Source organism: Panicum virgatum, chromosome 9N (genome assembly GCF_016808335.1).
Source record: "Panicum virgatum strain AP13 chromosome 9N, P.virgatum_v5, whole genome shotgun sequence".
NCBI lineage: Eukaryota > Viridiplantae > Streptophyta > Magnoliopsida > Poales > Poaceae > Panicum > Panicum virgatum.
The window spans coordinates 11393395-11411932 of NC_053153.1; the positions used below are offsets into that span (position 1 = coordinate 11393395).

Consider the following 18538-nt stretch of genomic DNA (forward strand, 5'->3'; position numbering starts at 1 on the left):
ACCAGCTGGACTGAGATAGCCCAATGTCAATGCAACGCACAGAAAGTTTTTTATCTTTTGGCTAAAATGAAGCATTTTTACAAAAGTAAACTTCTACCACCAAACTCGAAAGGCGGAATTTAAATACAGCCAATTAAAAAGGCAAAACTTATCTGTTTTTTCGCACATCTTCATATGAGATCAGATAAAGATAAAATTTATTTAAAACTATGGAGCTTAACTATACCTAAAAATGTTTATTTCACAGTTTGTCCACTGGAATCAGTTTTGTACAAAAATAATCGATATTTCATAATATCTCTATTTGTAGATGTAAATATTGTACAACCATGATGTACAAGTAGCCTATGGTGCTTCAGGATATGCAAACTATGAACACAAGTGTCTTGACTAGCACTGCGAACGGTCCAATGTAATGCACAGATTCACACCCTCCATTATGCATACTTACATATCCAATATGTGAAATACACACATGGTGACACCACTCTTTAACTTGCGAGGATGAAACCCTCACAAGAAAACAATTACTTTCCCGCAAATTTAAGGTGACACGTGTGATGAACCATTCTCTTCTTATTATGTACGAGGCCAATATTGTCCGATGCACTGCCATTGCTTACATGTCAACGGGCATTTAATTGCTCTAATATGAACCACTAAAATCTCGGGAATCAAGTGATCCCAGAAAACAGCAGAGAACCAAAAGACCTGTAACCTACTCAAACCTAGTCAGTTATCATCAGATCGTTAGGGACTTGTCCGAAGATGTCAGGGCAGCCATCCCAGCTGTCTTTTTCTCTGGATTCCCAGTAACCACCAGTGTAACGGTATGTGTCAGTAGCTTTGTCCTTTGCAAACCACCTAGGCTTCCACCCGCTCTCCTGCATCTTTCGTGCCTGCAATACAATTGGTATGGTGCCTTAACTAATCAGTCCAAACTGCAACTTGATTAAATTCAGGTAAGTTGGGTCAACATGTTATGATGACTAATATAAGTCTAGTAAACTACAAATTAGACATTACGAAAGCAATTCTTTAACATTCTTGCACATGTATGGAGCGTCATGTAAGTTTTACCTTCTGCTCTCAATTGCTTACAAGAGTTTTTACACAGTTTCAGGGCTGAACCAGAACCTTTGTTATGACAAATTTCTCAATCCAGTTTGCATTGGGATCGCATAAAATGTCCTGTGGGTTGCCGGTTGCAAGTTGCATGCGCAGATATTCCAAACGCATATGCAACTAACCATTGGCATAGGTCATGTTTGGAGGAAATTCTAATATGTTATTAATAAAAACAGAAGTATAATGTATGTATCGGAACAACACACTCATGGCACCTTGGATATACATATGGGACTATGTCCCTTCTGTTGCTGTCATAGTGGCAACATGTACGTTAGCATAATCAACCTATTCAGAGGAACTTGCCCCAAATCCATACAAAAGGTTAAAGAAATGACGTTAAGAAACACAACTTTAATTTAAAGATATAGTTCCATGGACACTAAAAATAACTCATATCCAAATCTTGTCACGCAAGCCAACTCTCAAGCTGTGTTGGTCAAGATCATATTACTTTATCACATCATGATACAAGGCAATACAAAGGAATCCTAAACAGTAACAGTTTAACTGTGGTGGCTACTGAAATGTGGCTGGCGAATAGCAAACCTAGTTTATAGGAGATGGAGACGAATACGGAATTAGAGTGTTGCAAAGCATTGATTTGGTTATTTTCCGTATTGACTTCTGAGTCTAGTGCATTTGAACTAGTCTGTTTATTTGGAAAGAAGGGGAACACAAGTCAGTCGACAATCCAACATATATATATAAAAAAAACACAAGCAGGGAGGGAAGACGCTCCCCACTGTATTTCATTAAGAGGAAGCAAACCGGCTTCCGGTCAAGAAAAAAACCTCCCAAACTCTGGCTGCACCAGCAAGGTGGATTTTTATTGTGCAGCACTCAGGATTCGAGCCCTGGGTGGGTGGCACCTCTACTGGATGCACTACCACTGAGCTACAAGCTCATCTGCAAAACTTCGACTGGCACTGGCACAGGTGTATGTAACTGTATGTAGACATATTCTATACCTATGCAAACTTTTACCCATGTTCTTCATGCATAAAATGCAAAATATGAAGTCTCAATAAGATCCAAATAAGTATTAAAAATAGGGATGTGTGCCAGAACACGACATAAAAATATGTCAAATGTTGAATCTGCAACACAGTTGTATGAATGTTTGCTGCACCTGAATTGCAATAAATTAAATGGGGATGTTTAATTGAACAAAGTATGTGGAAGTGTGAAGCCATAGTCTGACCTGCCGCTGTCTCTGTTCAAGCCTCAACTTCTCAGCATTTGCCCTTTCATATTCACCATTCTCCAGACATCTCTGATCTGGTCGTAATCTTGAGTCTGTCGGTGGCAGTTTCTCCTGTTTACATGTTAAAAATATGAGCCTGAACAGTAATATGATCCTCTGATGAAGCTTGGTACAACATGCGGTAAACTTTACCTTCAATCCAGGGGTAAGTTCATTCAATGTAATTGCAAAGCGAGTGAGATTGTATCTAGTGGGAAACTTAGGTGGTTTGCTTCTTTTCCACAGCAAATGCGCCTCTGAGAACTGTTCAGATCCCTTGCCTTTCCCAAAGCAATCACCCATTACATAGTGCATACTTTCATCCCACTTTCCAAATAGTGTAGCAACAGTTCGACCACTTCTGTCTTGAACAACACCTTGCACCTGCATATGCATTTTTGGCTGAACTGAATAAACTTGCTAAAATAACTAAGTCCTTAGATATGTGATGTGCATATGGCAGTATCAGAAAGTTGAGTACATCAAATAAGAAAGTGCAGAAAATTAATACCGACATTCAGTATCAATTTAAATTTGATGTGAGATCATTTCTCAACTGGGAACAGAAAGAGAATTGCCATTAGTGACCAGAAAGGGACAGGGCATTTCTATTTTTTTTATAAAACCGATACAACTTGAATCGAAAGTCTACACTCAACAAATGGGATGTTATTATATGATTTTTCCTTTTGTATAAGCTTTTTCAGATCTATAAATCTAACAAGAATAAGTCTACACAGTGAACAAACTCATGCCGAGGAAATTATTTCAAGCGAGATCCTACACACTACAGTTCCCAGTGCTTTCAAAACCAGTTCCCATGCAATATTCCGAACAAAATTGTTTAGAAAAAAACAAATTGTAAAGGAATGCACTGAAGAAAGAAACTGGGGGGAAAACCTGACATGCTGACAAAATAAAACCATAGTATTAAAGAAAAAAAATGATAATTACCTGGTGAGGATTGCGATCGATTATTGACTGCTCCTTGAACTTCAGCTTACATGAATACTCACGATTACCTTGTATGCGCATAGTGCCATAGTGATCACAATACAGCTTGCCCAATATAAGATTGTAAATTGAGGTAGTCACCTGAAGATATTTGCAATCAGTTAATTTCATTGATCAATCATTTATTATAATTTCTGTGATAGTACCTTGCTCCATTGGAAAACTTCACCATCATCAAACTCCAGTGTCAATGCACCAACCGGATCAAGTTGAATGGAACGACCCCAGAATTTACTCTTTAGGTTGCTATCAGCCCAAAACCTCCAGCCAGTTCCCTCACAGTGGCATGCAACAACCATAGGGTGATGACTAACCTGGCAAGTGGTTGAATACTTTTCATCAACAAAATGCAAAGCAAATAGATCTCATATTGCAGAAATCCTACAGTACACTCAAACAGATATGATTCGTGTCTTATAGATCACATGCTATCTGAGGATCAAGTAGGTACAGAGCAGTAAATCAAATCAGCGGATAGATAGTGTTTATCCAGTATGTTACACAAAGTACAGAAATGACAAACATGTTACCATCACAAGAAAAGAGAGCACTAAACAAGAATAGTAACCAACAGAAGTGGATAGATAGTGTTTATCCAGTATGTTACACAAGTACAAAAATGACATACATGTTACCATCACAAGAATAGACACAAGTAAACAAGAATAGTAACCAAAAGCAGTGGACAATGTAATGTAAAACCCAATGTCCTATTTGCTGATTGACACGCCCCATATGCCAGCAAGCAATACACTTGCCACTACATCCAACCAATAATTTTGAGAAACTTCAGGCAACAACATAAATCAACCAAGAAGAAAGGCATGTAGCACGTCATATAAATGAAACACTATAAACTATAAAGCATGGATAACCCAAATTGGGATTAACATTTTAAGAAAATAAAAAAGTTAACTAGACAAGTCATATACTGTTACTCATTTTGAAAAGCATGGGTTATTATTTATGAAAAAAAAATACTGATACTGTATCAAAAAGCATGGTCCAACAGAAAAGGAATGATTACGCCAACTTAACAAAGAAATGTGCTTAATTAACAGACCTTTTCAGAGAAAAAGCGGAGGCCTTTGTCCGGATAGTCTGCTTCATATGTCTCCCCAAGAAGGGGATTAAAGGGCTTACAGCTTCTCCCATCTGTAGAGGCATATCCAGAAACAGCAAAAGCTGCTACGCTAAGAATCCTCATAAGACTATTCCCCTGGGCATAAAACACAAAAAAGATAGGTGAGCCACTTAACTGTGACTAACCCTTACATATGCAAATAAGCATAATTTTAATTAATGGGATGTTTCAGTAATCACAGACAGTGGGAGAATGTTTTTACAGTCCAACGACATCCTAGCAGTGGGAGAACATCCCATGTTACGTGGACGAAAGAATCAGCATACTCATATAAGCAATGGTGCAGGAATAATTTTCCAATATGGCAGATGCACCGGACTTCATTTATGAAAAAAGCAGTTAATAGGAACTCTTATAAGCCAGATAGAGGATCAGGCATAATCATTAAGTATTATCATTATTTTTTTCTCTGAAATGAATGGGTGCTAGATGAACCATACTGACAACCTGTATCCTTTAAGGCAAGGTATGTACAGTAAGATGAAGAAACCGAAGGAAACTTAATATGTTTCCATGCATATGATTTTTCAAATTATTGACATGGTTAGTTGCATGTTATTTATATTCGTAAAAAGTGTTTACATAAATTGTTAAGCAATCAACTATATATGGAGGGATGTTGTAATCTTTGGTAAAAGATGAAACAAAGAAAAGAGTATTCCCATTTTTCCGAGTTAGCAAGTCAACAGTGTGATCTTAAAGTAGCTAGTATCAGATGTCTACCACAAGGCAGGATAGAGTATCATGAATTGAATTGGTAGCAAGTTTGAGACGATATACTGCAACGAAAATCTAATAAATCGAATGCCTATAGCTAGTTGCAGTCAAAATATTACAGAAGATGCACGCATGAAAATGTTATCAGGGAAAGGAAGAAGTAATACCCTTTTCCCCCATTCAGATGCGCGATCAATAAGGTAGGAGTACTCAAGATCTTCAAAACATTTTTGCAATGATGAGAGTGGCTCATTGAAGTAAACTGGCAGACAGACTTTTGTGAGATCCTTTCCTATGTTGTCCTTGATCATTGACCACAAGCTTACACCCTTCTCTTTCTCAACTGGATCTGGTAGCTTCTTCCGTCTTCTTACATATGGATAACTAATTCCAACAGACTTCATGGAAGGATCAATTCCATCCATTGGATAATCATCTTCATCATCTGAACCACCTTCAGATCTTTGAAAATCAGATCCACTGCTTTTAAAAGAGCTTGATGATAGAAAGTCTCTGGTATCGAAGTAAATGTTCTCATCATCATCAGTCTCTTCAGCAGGATCTTGTGGTTCATTATAATCATCAGATTCACTAGCACTTCCTTCTGGAAAAGAAAGACAATAGCTCAGTAAGCCAGGTAAAGTAAACTAAATCGGTACACAATGTAAATTAGAGTCTGAAATAGATGAATTCCACATTATGGATTTAAAAAACTACATGCACATTGAATAACTGCTGTTTCCTTTTAAGGTCAGGAGGGATCATAATTGCTTGCAAACCACATGGTTAACAAGGGTCCAGGTAGGTAACCTATTAACTTTGTGAGCATTGGATGGTTTGCTGCAGTGCTCAAATATGTATTCTGGATGTAGCCAGTGGTGACTGGTGATGGCTGAGAGTTTGTTGCTATTTCTTGTGGCTTGCACTCGGGATGGCATATAGCCACTTCATGGCATAAACTTTAAGTCAGACCAGGTAACTAGGAGAGATGACAATTGACAATGAGTTGGAGTGGTCCTGTACTATCAATTAAATCTCTATTTAATTTCGGAGAAAATAAATGTGGTTTACTTCGGTACTGTTTCCATCTGAAAAAGCCCTTTGGATAGGATATCAAAACCCTGCTATATTAGATTAAATGTTCACAAAACATTCAAATGGAAAAAGTTTAAAAGCTGATTAAAATTTTTTAAAACACTCATCAAGAACATTTGGAACTATGTTTTACAGGAGTTGACCAAGGTCAGACAGAATAATAATTCTTATTGCACCTACTAAGCTACTACACAAGAAAAATTCTGCCAAGAGACAGACTTCACATAGTCAATCAGGAAGGCCAAACATCTAGTGAAACTGAATCAGCATGTAAGAATCATGACATTCAACAATCATAAAACGACGGTGTTACCATCTTTTAATATAAGATGATTTTATTTTAGAAATGATCATGCCAGCATGGTGGATTAAAAACCATACAAGAAAGCATCCCCATGTCCATGAGAATAAAAAAAGGAAATTGTTAAGAAACCGTACAAGAAAGCATCCCCATGCTAACATTATTCCTACAATCACAGAGCTCACTTTTGATTCTGGTGATAACAACCAAAATGTTGTGGCAGTTTAGAGGAGCTAAGGATAATCTGGTTGGATTGAAATTTCCTAGTATTTTTAAAGTAGTGAACACAAGGAAACCAATAGCTTGGCAACATTCTGGTCAACGGACCCAGCTATGGTATTGCTCAATCATATCCAAACCATAGCAAACAAATTGGTCTTGAATTCCACTCGTTTAAAGCTAATTTGGTGGTATATGCCACTGGAAAAAAAACTGCTAATATCCAACATTGAAGAGTCATTTCATCAGAATAACTAACAAGTTTTGACCACAAAGGTACTGTGCATGCCAATAATAAGTGTACCAGTGAGACATGACAAACCATTGCACCAATTATCATACCACTATACTTCTCATGCCTTGATTTAGAAGCAGATCCATACTCTTTTGACTGTCTTTGGCTCTCATCGACAAGGGTATTCTCCAAATCAACCTTTTCTGTCTACAGCAAGGCAACACAAGAATATGCTTGGTCAGATGAGGATATCACTAGCATAAACATTTTAAAGGTTCAAAGTTCTGCAGTAAACATCAATATACAGATCTTATAAATCAGCACATGAAGCTGTAACGAAAGGAAAAGTTTAAATCTCAATATACAAATGGCAGAACTTGTTCACACAAACACAAAAGGAAGACAATTTTGGGAGTGAAAACAATAAAAAGATAGCCAGTTACATTCTCGGAGACAACAAAGAATTATATCTGATTACCATCTAACTTCGAAGCTGTAAACAACACGCTGACTCCATATTCATGTGCACAGTTAGAGCATACTTGGCTATTTATACATATACTTTAAATATAAAAGCACCAGTCCTTTCTCTTCAACATACATTAACGTAGTAGTGTGCATAGTTCAATTCTACGACCCTCCAACGGTACGAACATTAACATAACATGTAATAAGATATCATCAATATAAAATCAAATGCCAGTTAACCTGAGCTAAAGTAAAAACATGTGCTACTCGATAGATGCTCTCATTTGTTTCAGGCCTGACAAGACAGAACAAATATCATAATGCAGTTAGTTGATCGATGTTAAATCTATTCTGCATATCGGCCACCAAAACAACAAAAACTTATTGATTAAACTCAAATACCAAAAAAGCCAACCAAGGAAATGTCAGGAATGGAAAGATAAGTATATCAAACTATGAGTAGAATAGCTATAGCTATAGCTATTAGATATACCAGGAATAGGAAACTTAGAACTGAAGAGCAATGATATCAACCCAGAAAAAAGAAGTAGCAAGCTTACAAGCAACTAGTGTACCATTTTCGTCCTCCAAAAGGACCAGAACACATGAGAAAGCATCTTGGGAGCAAGGATGAAAGCTCTGAAATATAACCATCTGAAACTTTGGTATCACCAAAGAACCAGATAAAATGAAGCCAAAACAAACATCTAGAATGCTGTAATTTTGCTTTGTTTCCTGGTTCTTCACATGACATTAAAGGGACTGCATTAGCTATATTTGGTAGCACATTCCATTATCTAATGTTCACGTACATTTGGCCAACTGGCAAAACAACAGCATAAGAAAAGCAGAAATAATGAAAAAACTTACAGTACGATCCGTAAGAGTAAGAACGAAAATTCAAATTTCCAAGTACACTAGTCAATATATGCGAGTTACTACAGAAGAGCATGCTCTCTGTACCCAATATTTACCAGTAGCTTCGTACTTTTTTCTTCAATGAATTCAATCATGTACAGGATGAAGAATATCACGAGCATGACACAACCATGCAATGAAAAGCAATACTAATTCCCACTTCATGGACAACCAGATTATGTTCGATCCGCAACCTGAAGTACAGTTGATGGAAGTACCTCTAGCTGGCGAAGAGTTTCCACGAGAAGCGCCTGCTTCTGCTTGGAGAGCACAAGTTGCTTGTGCAGAGACTCGAATTCTGCCCGCACGATCTTCTCGCTGTCAGTAATGGCCGCCTCGCTGACCCCTTCCTGCTGCAGCCGCTGCCTTAGGCGCTCGGTTGAGACAGCCACGGCTGCTGCGGTGTCCCCTGGCCCGACCATCTCGCTTGAGGACATCCTCGGGAACATGTCCTTGGTCGCTCGCAGCGCCTCCAGCCATGCCGCCCTGTCCTCCCTTGTCTCTGCTCGCAGGTGCAGCGTCTTCGTGCCCGAGAAGATCGAGAATCTCTTGTCGTCCGATCTGCTCTCCCTCACGGTTGACACCTGGACACGCAACCGCATCGTTAGCTGACGAAATGGATCTGGCGATCACGGAGGCGGACAGGACCGATGACCTTGAGGTGGATTTCGCCGATGGGGTTGCGAGGCTGGTGGTGGCCGTTGGAGTGGGAGGACGAGGAGGTGGAGGGGCGGTTGAGGCGGCGGAGGGAGTCCTCGCCGATGACCTTGGCGCCCCGCTCGGTCTCGCGCGAGAGGACGATGCGGTCGGGACCGTGGATCTTGTAGTAGGAGAGCACGCCGTCGTGGAGCGCGAACCATCGCGGCCTCCACCCGCGCCCGTAGTTGACCCACTTGTACAGGATTCCCGAGATGCCGCCGCCGACGATCTCGTTCAGCTTCACTCCCTCGGGCGGCGAGGAACCGCCTCCTCCGCCACCACTGGCCCCCGCCGCGCGCGCCCGCCTCTCACCGACAGGCGCCGAGTTGCTTCGCGGCGGCGGAGGCGGCAGCGGCGGGGGCTGCGGCGGCGGCATCATCGCCGGAGCGCCCGCCACCGCGGAGGACGCGGCCGCGGCGGAGGCTGCGGAGGCCGCGGGCGACACGGGCACGAGCGGCGCGCAGCAGAATGGGTGCATGGGGCGGTCGGGATTGGCACCGGCGTGGGGCGCGCGCGGTCGCCCCGATCGCCGGCGAGGTAGCGGATTTTTTTTGTTTTTTGTTTTTCAATTTTGCGCTGGGAACGGGCGCATTTTATTAGGGGGGTGGGTGAGGGGTTTAAATGCCGCCGGGAGCCGGGGAGAAGAGGAGGGACGGTTGAGTTGGGCGACCCTTTTTTACTTGGCCCCCGGATTCTCTTAAACCAAATTTTAACCGTCTTTTGAATTTCGTCCAGTTTTTTATTTTAATTTCGTCCAATTCTAGGTTGATGGATCGCGCTACCATTCTTGACCATGACCAACGCACACAACATATGAAGGAAAAGGATAAATATTAGGTTATTAGTACGAGGCTGTAGTGGCGGGATGCTAAGAGGCCTACAAATAATTCAACATCATTTTGTTAGTGCGGTGCTAAATTCAATATTTTCATCAGTTACATTACAATTTACCTGTCAATGTTTTCATCAATTATAGTTAAAATTTAATAAAAGGGTAATATGACTAGCAATTTGGAAAGGCATTGACAAAGGTAGAGTCATTGGGTGAGAGAGATGGCCACCGAAAAGTATTTTTTCTTAGTTCGACTACAACAATGCTATCGATATTACTAGGTAACATAGTGACTAAAGGATAAATAAAGGTAGAAATATTAGAGTAGTACTTCTTAGTGCATTAGGCTGGTTCCAATGGGGGTCGGTACCGACCCCCGCCGGTCGGTACCGACCCGGCTACCGACCCGCGCCGGTCGGTAAGCGCGGGAACCGAGAGCGCGGGGCGGTAGTGCTACCGACCGGCCGGGCGGTCGGTACCGACCGGCGTTGGAGCCGCGCGCGGTCGGTACCGGCCGGTCGATACCGACCCGGCCGGTCGGTACCGACCCGGCGTCCGGTCGGCTGCCACATGGCGCTTTGTGATTGGCCAACGGCTATCACGTCAGCTAGCCGTTGTAATTAGCCATTTTTGACCGTTTGAACTCCAAAAAATTCGAAAAAAAATCCAAAAAATCACAAATTTCGTCCCCAATTTTTATTTCGAATTTTTATGTAATTTCCGAATTTTTAAATTTAATAAAATGAGGTTATTGTGTCCATTTAAATTATAAAAGAATGCGTTCTGAAATGGTTAAGTCTGGAATGGAAAAGCTGACGTGGCTGTGGGCTGAGGGCTGCAGGCTCACTGATGGAGCGCTGGGGTCGAGTGGGCTGGCGAGAGCTGACGTGGCGCTGATGTGGCTGTGGCTGCGGGCTGGGGCTGCAGACCCACTGTTGGAACCAGCCTTAGTTGCATCTTTCCTCCTTTCTCTCACTTCCATGCACTGTATTATGACATAATCATAAGAATAGTCTCAAATAAATATGTACAAACAGCCCTTACCATGGCATTATACTATGCCATTGAACACGATAATTGCTGCACATACCACTCAAGGCCCGAACCCAAAAATGACAACATCTTCTTAGCCTTAGACATTATAAAACCAAATTGTATATTTGTAAAGATGTATATTTATTATTTAGCCATGTACTGCATCACCAAGAAATCTTATATGCTCATTTCCAGGAGCGGATCCAGCCGTGGGTCTGGAGGGCTCCAGCCCCTCCTAGACCCCCCTCCCTCGTCCCTCTCCTCCCCCTATAATTTTTTGACATGCATACACTATGAGTAGAGGCTAAAATTATTTAGAGATAGAAGAAATCTCCTTTTTTATAATTTTCCTGGATCCGCCACTGCTCATTTCATATGCATAATATAATGTACTATGACTCGTCATCCCATGCTACCCATTATTAATGCTTCTATTGCGTGTAGATGATAAGCTTTGGCTATAATTATTTTCTTAAGCCAACTAAACACCTAACACACATTTTTCGCCACGAACCTAAATCTTGGTACAACCTCTAAATGCCGCACTTTATTTTCATCACAGCAAAAAAGGAAAACTTATGATCAAAATTGATCATCACAACTAAAAACTTAAGATTCCTTTGAACTCTCCCTCTCCCATCTGTCCATGGGCCTGTTTGTTTCCCATTAAAAGTCGCTTCTTGGGGGAAGGAACGCGAGAATCGGAAATAATCCCGCCAAACGTTTTGCGGTGGGTGCCATTGTTTTCATCGCCGCTTCATTCCGACGGCCGGTTTTGTACTGGAAAGCGAGAATCACGTAACGCGGATAGAATCACGATTCTGGGGAACGCCGATCGACCGAGTCGCGCGTCCGCATCGAGGGGAAACAAACACGCCCATGCATGTGGTGTCCATGGTGGCACCATCCAAGTGTCCAACGACCCCAAGACAAACTGCTCTGTTTACCACACTGAGAGCATGGACGACGGCCCCGCGGCCCTGCCCATGTACATTCGCGATGGAGACGTTTCCCGGGAGGAAATGAAACCGGGCCGCGGCGGGGGGCGTGCCGCGCACGCAGCATGGTGTGCCGGGGCACGCGCCGTGAGATGGCTGTCCCGCGTGCGGACCGACTCGTCGTCGATCAGTGGCGTGGATGTGCCGGGAGTCCGGGACCCGTCGGGCGGACGGCACCGCGCGAGCGCTGCCGGCCGGTGTGCCGGTTTCCGGGCAGCCGCCTGCCAGGCAGTCACCGGGGCCACGTCCGGTCGTTCACGCGCGCACGTCGTGGGGGGCGCTGAATTTGACGGAGTCGCACGTGAGGCATCACGTCCAGCCATGCGTCCCGTTGGCGGCGGGGAGCCGGGGATGGATGGATCGCGGCCGCACGTGTCGAAGCTTCAGTCAGGTGGTGCACAAGCACGGCATCGTCGCGTCTCTCAGCCGAACAGGCACCGCGGTCGCACTCGCACAGGCTCAGACGGCGATGGCGCTGCACGGTGGGATGCGTAAGAACAAGAACTTAAAACAGTCTATAAGGACCGAGACTATTACAAAAATTGATTAACAACGACTTTTTCTTAGGAGTGCTGAGACGGCAAAAAAAAATAATCGCCTCTATTAATGTTAATGTAGTAGTGTATATGCGGAGTAGAGGAGAGAGGAGAGAAGAGAAAAAAAGTAATAGGGTGTAACTGACATAGTGGAGAGACAAGTGAGTTTTATATTAATGATGAAGAACTAACTACTATTCGAGAAGGTTGAGAGTCAAAGCTTTTCAAATTTGACCAAATTTTTAGAGAGAATCATAAAAATTTATGGCACCAAACAGATATATTGTAAAAATATATTCAATGGAGAATCTAATGATATATATTGATATCATAAATGTTATTACTTTATTATGTAAATTTGGTCAAACTTGAAAACTGAATCTCAAAAAATGTTGGAATGATATATTTCAAGACGGGGGGAGTAAGCTATAAGAATTCTCTTAGACAGCAGCCGGCTGAATTATTAACCTTGCTCTAACGACAACTCGCCGTCTATCAAGTCATGACATGACCTCTGGTTTCGTAAATTGTTTTTTTTGAACTTAATGGCTTCGTAAAATTGCAGCGGACGGGCGGGCTGCCTTGCTGCCGCACGGCCGACGCAAACGGCACCAATCTTCCTCGCACTTTCTCTGTTACCGTTGGGGGTGGAGCCGTGGAGGATAGTTGATAGCAGGTCGTCACGAGTCCTGACGTCGTGAATCCCTGGCTTCGCCGGGCGGTCGGTCTGAGTGTAGCCAGAGATGGCAAAACCACAATCGCTTCGAGGACGCACGCGCCCGTCCCTCTCTTACAGATAAAGAACTTCCACGAACCGCGAAGCTGGGGTGAAATCTTCACGAAGTTCCAGTCCGGCAAGCGACGACGAATCGGCACATGAAAGTCGGAAAAGGATCGTCTCCGCCGCGACGAAAACGACCCTAGCTACCAGAACAAGTTGGTTCTTTTGGTATCGAGTTCACCTCCGATCTTCCATCGCGGAAGCTATCTATCCGCCTCTCGCGGTCTCGCCGTGCCTTTTCCTGTGCGAATGCTCGAAGCTTCCTCCGATCGACTCGCGCGGTCGCGCCACATGGAACGGGACAAAGGCTCACATGCCGCGCCTCGCCTCGGCTTTTGTAGTAAGCGTCTCGTCAACAGACAGTCTCTCGCGGTGGAAAGCCCACCCGCCGCCTCGTGGCGTCCGGCCGGCAGCCGCGACGAGGTCTGTCCCTGCTAGGATGACAACGGGTACCCGAAACCCGTTGAATTTTTTACTCCATTAGGATGCGGGTATAGACTAAATTCTATACCCGCGGGTTTTTTAATGGGATAAACTTCGTACCTGTCGGATTTGCGGGTGCGGGTTTATTCTTCAAGTACCCAAACCCGCAAACCCGTGGGTATAATAAACCCGACAATATATAACCTAAAATACTAATGTCACAAGGTCTTATATCAAAATAAGGTCCAATCACATGCTAAGAGAGATTTAGGCTCATGTACTTCCATTCCCATCGATGATTACCTATTCATAGACTCATTTGGCTATAATGCATTGTGTATTTGTTTATATTTTCTATTAAATTTTGTTGCTTCTTCTATCGGGTACGGGAAACCCGCGGGTACAAAAAAAACCCCGCACGGGTACGGGTACGGGCATGAAATCACACCCGCGATGGGTATGTGTTTTTTAACAGGTACGATTTTATTCTGGGGGTGCGGATTTGGGTTAGTGATACCCGACGGATTTATACTCATTACCATCCCTAGTCCCTGCTCATCGGCGGGCGCACCTACCCAGCACTTGCCTCCCGTGCCTGGCCGCCGAGCCCCGCGCCACGACCGTGCCCCCGCGTCCCCGGCCGCGCGATGTCTGGCGCGGCCGCAATTCCGATCAGCGATCCGTCTATGGCCTTGTTTGGTATTCTACAAAAATAGCGCACACATTTTTCGAAAAGAGAATCTCGCATGCATAAAGTACTAAATAAAGTCTATTTGTAAAATCTTTTTAGAGATAGGTGTAACTTTTCGCGACGAATCTAATGACGGTAATTAATCGATGATTAGTTATAGTGATGCTATAGTAACCATCCTCTAATTGCGCGGTCAAAGACCTTATTAGATTCTTCAAGGTCACTAGCGCGGGGTTCTAAAATTGGTTTTGTAAACTGACTTTGTTTGACACTGTAATTAGCGGTCAAAATGTTACTATTCATTAGCACGCTAAAATTCTAGTGCGGACTAAATGAGGCCTATATATATGGAGGGAGCTCCGGGACCACACGCCGGTCGCCGCGACGCTCTGACGCGGCGGCGCCGAGGCGAGCCGGACCCGGACGGCGATGGCATCGGATGTCATTTCCCGTTGTCTTGTCCGTTCCAACCCCACTTGTACTACTCATGCATGATGCATCTCGCCTTTGTCGCTGCCAACTGGAGTGCGGGCGTCTCCACCCCTGGCGCCAAGCGGATGGGTCATGGGTGGCTGGCTCGGTGCTGCTTTGCTAGCTTTTTCGTCGTCATATATTCATAGGTTGTGTTGGGGCCGGGTGGTTAGAGTTAGGTAATTATGCGCGCTTCTACTTCATAAAGAAGTTCTACGCACGTTCCCAGTAATTGCTATGCTTTATTAGTCTTTGTGCTTTTCCTAAAATTATAGAGATTAATAATATGCCCACGGTGTTTGTGTGAGGCGCGCCTTTGCGTGCTCCCTTCACCGCGACTGACCCAGAGGCGTGCAACCCACGCACGTCTTTGCGAACGGAGGAGAGGCTTGCGGGACGGAACGAACTCCCCCTGCTGCTAAGCAAAGGCGAGCAAACGCAAAGCAGAGGCGAGACCGCGAGAGGAGGTCGATCGTGATCGCTGAGGCAGGCAGCTCGCAATGCAGGTTTCGGTGAGGCAGCACATTTCTTTTCGATCGAGACGCGGGCTACAAATAAAGAATCGCACATATTCACCACCACCACCACCCAATTTGCCTGGGCCTGGGCGCCTGCCACGCGATTCGCCTGGACGCAAGAGCAACAGGACGGACCCCTGCACCGGGATCCGATGCGCCACCGCGTGCGTTTTATCTGGACCGCCTAATCGCGTGGGTTAAGGTTCTGAATTTCTGATCAAGATAAGCTTGCTTGTTAACCATTGACTAACCGCATGGGGTGTTCAATTGGGGGTGGGGGGGGGGGGGGGATCTGGTGGAGACGGTATGCAAAGTGCGCTCTTTGTGGTAGCACACAAGAGCATTGACTTAGTACCGTCTCCACCAAATTCCCCCCCCCCCCAATTTTGTAACCATTGACTTAGTACCATTTCGTCTTATGGCATGCATTGTGTCGCCGTGGGAAATGGGCGACTACTAAACTACTCGATTGCTCGTTTGATGTGCGCTTGATCGGATATGGTCTAGCATGCAAAGACTCGAGGATTTAGACTGGTTCAGGCCGAATGTGACCTACGTCCAGTATGGTGGGTGGTGTTCTTACTCTATTACTCTCGAGCCTGGGTGCTCAAAGTTCAGAGGGGAGCTTACAAGCTGGTCAAGCAGTGTCGAATCTCTAGGAGTCTAATCCTTTCCTATGTGGGGGACTTTTCCTTTTATAGTTCAAGGTGGGGCCCATTTACATATATCTAGCGCTGTGTCTTGGCACCGTCGGGGTGTCATTCGTTCTTGTCAGTCGTCGGGGCCCACTCGGTCGGTCGGGTGTGGGCAGGATTGATCCTGGCGATCTTCTTGGGCAAAGGATGATCATGACGATCTTCTTGGGCAATGGGTTGCCCCAGTGCTGTTCCATCCTGGCTCAGTCGGGGCGGCCCGATTACTCGGATGATCGTTCGGGGGTCACCTCAGGTCTTGTCCGTCTAGGCTTCCCTATCTGCGGGGCTACCACACGTCTCCCTTGAGTAGCTTCTGCCAGCGGGGCGGCACACCCGGCGAGGGATGCATTACCGAGGTCAGGCCAGCGGCGTCCGGTCACGCTCGCTGGCGTAAAGAGGCGGTGCACAGAGGCAACCATCATTACGGCGGGGGAGGCGACGTCCGTCGACGCCCCCTCCTGTAGTGTCGCGGGGCTCGCGCGGGCGGCGCTGTCCCTTTGTCAGGGGGTCCTGTAATCTATGCCCACGCCGCAAGATAAGGAGAGCTAGCGTCGCGGAGCCTGCACGGGGCCTGTCTTGGCCGACACGCCTGTCAGGGGGAGCGGCGTCCTTGGAGCGCACGTCCTGGGTCATCCGGCATGGCTTTGACCCGAAGCGCTTGGTCGGGGGGCCGCCACGTGTCCCGGGAGGTCGGGCTCCCAAGTTCGTTGGCTTAGGAGCGACGGCAAACTCCCCGCCCGGGTTAGTGGGCCGTCCAGTTCTCGGCCCAGTGAATCTGCTGGGCTTCCCTTCGTACGAGTCGGGCCCGTCAGGGGTCCCGGGTTTACACCCCCGTCAGAGGCCCCGAGTGGCTCTGTGATTTTAATAATCGCGGAGCCGCTGAACTCGGTCTTGATGACCCCTGACCGGGGCGTCCCAACCACCTGCCCGCGCTCTCTGCTTTCAGCGTGCGCCAGCGATGGCGTGATGGGGTCTCGTCCGTCTTGGTGGCCGATGGGAGCGTTAGTTCTATGGAATCCCTAGGCCGGTCATCGCGTCTCATCGCCACGCCATGGTCTCCTCGTTCCCCCCCTACTCGGGGCCGCCTCTCATTGGTGGGTCGTGCGGCGATCGTGCCCCGAATGGCGCGGCGGTTGCTTGGCGAGCTGGCGCCGTCCCGTCGGCATTCAAGAGGGGGTTCGGTTAGGTGAGGGCCTTTGGTGTGCCCCATTTTGGCTGGCCCGCTGAACACTGGGGCCGTTTGCGCCCACGTTTGACTATAAATAGGGGTGTTGTGGATACATGATTCCACACATGTAAAACGAATCATGGAAATCCCTTTGGTAGTTCTCTTCCTCACACCCCACACCCGTCCTCCAGATGAGAGTGGGCATGGCTTATGTTTCTGGTGCTAGAAGAATGCTTGCGAACGGCGGGGGATCCTCCTTAGGCAACGAGTTCATCCCGCCAACCGCTGCCCGGCGCCGAGGAGTTCGAGGGCTTGCTGCTGGAGTTAGGCAAGCCAGGCCACTGATCTGCCGACTCCCTTGCCAATCGGCGAGGGGGGCTCCCTGCTTCTGGTGGCCTCCTTGGACTCCCCTTGGCGCCGGTCTGGAGACTTGGTGGTGGTGCGGACCTTTCATGCCACGGGGGTCGCCCTTCTGCGTCCTTCTTGCGGTTGCCGCTCCCCCGAGATCTCGGGTGGGCACATCGCGCATCGTTGACGCGGAGCCGCAGATCCGCTGCCTCATCTTCTAGCTACAGCTGGAAGGCGGCACAGCTTGGTGCTGTGCTTTGTGGCAGCGGGGGACGGTCACGGGCTCCTCTATCATCTGGCAGGGTGGTCTTGCAGCCAGGATGGGTCTCCGCGCCTCCTTTCGGAGGCGAGCGGTTAGTGTGGTGCGACTGGAAGGCGCCGTAGCAAATGGAAGGAGATCATGGCCTGTCTTCCAGCGCCTAAGGAAGATACCCAGAAGCGGTGCCGGCGGGGAGTTTGGGCTAACCTCAGCTCCATTAAACTCCCCTTCGACGGCATCGTCTGCCTCTACCTCTACCGGGGGCTTTTCGGTGCGGCTGATGCTAGGAGAAGGCTTGAGAGGTGCTACAAGAAGTCTTGCGACATTCTTTGGCCATGTCCTCTAGCTTGCCAGGTAGCAGCCGTTGCCTTAGCCCCTTTTTGTTGCTCCCTTGGTGGGAGTAAATGGATTTAATCCATTGTATCCGCTGTTTCCCTGAGTTGAGAACATCTAGCTTTCGTTTGTTGTAACGGCTTACGGCCGATCATTGTAAGGATATGATTGATGAAATAAAGTTAGACTTGGGGCGTTCCTGTTTGTTTATTTTACCGCACTATTTTTTCGTTTTCGTGCCTCGACGGTGAATGACTCCACTGCAA

The 18538-nt window shown here is 46.0% G+C and overlaps 1 protein-coding gene across 4 annotated transcripts; it reads right to left on the bottom strand.

Annotated features, from left to right (window-relative positions):
- Positions 1 to 386: 386 nt before the first annotated feature.
- On the bottom strand, positions 387 to 9752 carry LOC120688276 (oxysterol-binding protein-related protein 1C-like). Of its 4 annotated transcripts, none has more exons than XM_039970518.1 (10): positions 9141 to 9662; positions 8704 to 9069; positions 7207 to 7306; positions 5417 to 5853; positions 4452 to 4607; positions 3535 to 3702; positions 3329 to 3469; positions 2528 to 2758; positions 2333 to 2446; positions 387 to 899 (listed from the first exon to the last, which is right to left on the bottom strand). In XM_039970518.1, exons 1-10 carry the CDS (start codon positions 9660 to 9662, stop codon positions 729 to 731), a joined length of 2406 nt encoding a protein of 801 aa, XP_039826452.1. In that variant the 3' UTR covers positions 387 to 728. The 4 variants fall into 4 exon arrangements, with proteins under 4 accessions (XP_039826452.1, XP_039826453.1, XP_039826454.1 ...); XM_039970519.1 differs by having other exon boundaries at positions 550 to 899; positions 7248 to 7302; positions 9141 to 9752; XM_039970520.1 differs by lacking the exon at positions 9141 to 9662 and having other exon boundaries at positions 550 to 899; positions 7248 to 7306; positions 8704 to 8849.
- Positions 9753 to 18538: the final 8786 nt, after the last annotated feature.

Excerpts from the sequence above, each read along its gene's own strand:
- LOC120688276 (XM_039970518.1), bottom strand. The coding sequence starts at position 9,662 with ATGCACCCATTCTGCTGCGCGCCGCTCGTGCCCGTGTCGCCCGCGGCC. Across the intron at positions 5,854-7,206 it reads AAGGCATGAGAAGTATAGTG|AAGGAAGTGCTAGTGAATCT; the intron begins GTATGATAATTG and ends TTTCTTTTCCAG. Across the intron at positions 4,608-5,416 it reads CATCTGAATGGGGGAAAAGG|GGGAATAGTCTTATGAGGAT; the intron begins GTATTACTTCTT and ends TTTTATGCCCAG.